Below are 3831 nucleotides of genomic sequence, written 5' to 3' on the forward strand. Positions count from 1 at the left end.
CATTTATATTAGTAATAACAATAATAACTATAATAATAACTATAATAATAATAACGACAACAACAATAATAATAATAATTGTGATGGTGATGATCTATTCTTGAGGGTGCCCAAAAGTAGGGATGGGTCGAAATTTCAGAAAGTTGAAAAGAGGACATCTCCTAATTCACTCTCTTCTATCTTTCCCAACAACAACAATAATAATAATAACAACAATGATAATAACAATAATAATAATAGTAATAGTTTCAATTATAATAATAACAACAATAACAATAGCGGTAGTAGTAGTAGTTCACCTCAACTTTTTATGCAGCAACAACAGCTGCAGCAGCTACAACAGCAACCACAGCAGCTGCAACAACAACCACAGCAGCTGCTGCAACAACCACAACAGCTGCTGCAGCAACCACAGCAGCTGCAACAACATACAATTCATCAGCAGTTGATTCAGCAACATCAGTTAATATTGTTACAGCAGCAGCAACAACTTCTTCAAAATCAAACTCATTTGAAAAATGATTTACTCTCAAATAGAAATTTATCGAAGAGCAAATCTCTTGGCGATCCGCCGTATTTTAGACACCAGATGTCGTCATCATCGTCACCACCACCACCACCATCATCATCATCATCATTAACAACAATTAATTCACCCATTGTTTTAGCGTCAACGTTGTCCAATAATATTTTACTGTCATCATCATCATCGTTAAGCTACCATGACAACAGTAACAATAATAATAATAACATCATCAACATAAAAGACGCTAAATACATTATCAACAACAGCATCAACAACAACAACAACATCAACAACAACAACAGCAGCAGCAGCAGCAACAACAACATGCAAACATCATATTCAAACGACAAACGAACGACGAACAAGCGGCAAACGTTCGCACACGTTCACAGCGAGGAAATGGTGAACCAACAACAACATCATCATCTTCCGCAACAACATCAACTTCCGTGTAGAATTTTCTCTCTGTCCCAAGAACAATCAGCGGAGATTCTAAACAGATTTTCGCCGTTTAATAAGGGGACCACTGTTTGTTCTATGGTCGATATTTCGTCGCCATCATTATCGTCATCGTCTTTATCTCTATTATCGCCATCATCCTCATCATCATCATCATCATTGTTAGCATCATCATCATCACCACGATCGTCACTGTTGACATCATTATCGTCACCGCATGCGTCATCATTATCATTATCGTCAGACCAAAGACACCAAATCAAAACAGTTGAAAAATCGAAGCGCGGCAGGAAGCAAGGCGCCAAATATAAACCGAAAAATCACTCCACACCGCTCATCCCTAATTCGAATTCAACGATGACGTCAGCGTCGTCAACTTCCGGCTACCAGTCGATCGTCCCCATGATATGCGTGACATCTGTCGAGGATTTCGTAGTGGAATTCGGCAGGAGCGCGAAGTCAGTAGGAAAGGATGGGAGAGAGATTTGTCCGGGCAAGATGGAATTAAAGAAGCACCTACTACTGAAGAGGACCCTTAGCAATGAACCAGTTCCCAATAACGGTAAAAATAATAATAATCATAATAATAATAATAAAACTATTATTATTATTATTATTATTATTATTATTATTATTATTATTTATCGTATGACATTTACTGTGACAGGAACAAGCTATGATGCTAATTAAATATATTTCACCGTTCTGCACTTAACTTCACAGTGAGCAAAATGGTCTTAACCTTTAATATTATTTTATACAATTTTTAAAAAATTTTTATCATTGCGCATTATTTAATTAACATTAACTTATATATATATATATATTTTTATCATTGTCTGTTTTTTTATGGTGAAAAAAATAAAAGATGTTCCCATTATTATTATTATTATTATTAATGATGAAACGCAATGGCACTTGATTCGCGATTACATTCAAATCATGATGAAAGGAATAAGCCATAGGAAATTGCTACCGTGGAAATATGCTTCTTGTATTTTATTTTCTCCCAACGATGCCAGCCGTGGTCCTCTTATTTATTGGCATACACGGCCAAGATATGGCCGAAGTCCTGAGAACTAATTGAATTTCATGCTCGGGTCCTTCCTCTCTAGCTATACCTACTTGACAAGATCTGGCGTTGAAGGGATTAATTAAGAAGGCAGCTGAATGACGAATCCGAATGTTGAATGTTGAAAAAAAACGAATTTTGAGACAGATTTTAGAAGTATCTCAAATTTAGGAATAAATTTCCAATTAGGTAGCAAAACTTTTACCTACAAAATAATACACACAGACACTCACACACAGACACTCACACACACACACACAGACACACACAGACACTTAGGCACACAGACACTCACTCACACGCACACACACACGCACGCACGCACACAATGAAGAAACTTAAATGGTATCACGTCTTTAGATTCAGTAGTAGTATTCGTTACGAAAAAACATGCTTGAAAATTACAGAGCGTTTGACAGTAGAAGCCAACGCGTTCGAAATTAACCTCTGAACTATGCAATTTATTATGGATATTATTATTTATGTATATATTAATTAAATTATTAAAGTAAGACAAATAATATATATGATAGTGATAATAATATTAATATTAATAATAATTTTTTTTAATTTATTTCTTTTATTTGACAACAGCCGTACCAGCAAATTATAATAATAACAACAAAAATAATAACAACAACAACAATAATAATAATAATGTTGTCGTGGCTGTGGCCAGTAGCTCAACATTTCTGGGAGCACCGACTTCAATTTTTCATCCCACTCTCCACCAACTTCCGCCAACGTCAGCAATGACGTCACCAACAACAACAACAATTGCGTCATCGTATCAGCTTTATCATAATTTTTCGATCCTTCCATCTGCAGATACAACGACTGTTGCTGCTCCACAGAATGATCAACAACTACAACATCCACAACAACAACGTCTAAAACAACATTTACAACAACATCTACAACAACAACAACAACATCTACAACAACAACAACATCTACAACAACAACAACACCAACAAAAACAGCATCAACAACAACAACAGTTTAACATTAATCTATATCAACTGCACCAACAACAACAACAAAATCAATCACAACAACAACAACAATCGCAACAACAGCAGCACAATCACCCACAACAACAAAATCAACCACAACAACAACAAAACCACCCACAACAACAAAATCAACCATCACAGCAACAAAATCATCAACCACAACAACAAAATCAACCACCACAACAACAAAATCAACCATCACAGCAACAAAATCATCAACCACAACAACAAAATCAACCAGCACCACAACAACAAAATCACCCGCGACTGCAGCATCAACAAATCCACTCCCAGCAGACCTCACCTCATCCACAAAAACCCGACTCCTCCATGCCAATCAAAAAACGCCGGAAAACCCTAACAGAATTGGGGAGAGGGACGATCTTTGGTACCACGGTAGACGACAATATAGACCTACTAAACAAGGTAAACACGAGGATCAATGAGACCAAACCGCTGTGGTCTTCGGACGACAGCTTCAATCGGCGAACCTTCATCCTCCAGGATGGAGGAAACTTCGTCTCCAACGATGATGCTGATAACAACAGCAGCAGCAGCAGCAACAACAACAGCAATAACAACAACATCAGCATCAACAACAACAACATCAACAACAACAACATCAACAACCACAACAACAACAACAACAACAGCATCAACAACAACCATAACATCAACAACAACATCAACAACAATAATACTAATAATGACATGAACAGAATAGCGTTAACCAGTAATTCCGATACATTCCAGATTTA

General features: G+C 36.7%; 1 protein-coding gene across 1 annotated transcript in view; it reads left to right on the forward strand.

Moving 5' to 3' along the window:
* Window positions 1–2714: 2714 nt before the first annotated feature.
* The window catches only part of HELRODRAFT_182068 (hypothetical protein), a gene marked incomplete at both ends in the record, with an annotated part of 2665 nt that continues 1548 nt past the window's right edge, over window positions 2715–3831 (forward strand). The window contains 2 exons of the mRNA XM_009031820.1: window positions 2715–2802; window positions 3315–3806. Coding sequence (XP_009030068.1) covers window positions 2715–2802; window positions 3315–3806 — 580 coding nt within the window. The remainder of the gene's footprint in view (window positions 2803–3314; window positions 3807–3831) is intronic.

Source organism: Helobdella robusta (genome assembly GCF_000326865.2).
Source record: "Helobdella robusta unplaced genomic scaffold HELROscaffold_79, whole genome shotgun sequence".
NCBI lineage: Eukaryota > Metazoa > Annelida > Clitellata > Rhynchobdellida > Glossiphoniidae > Helobdella > Helobdella robusta.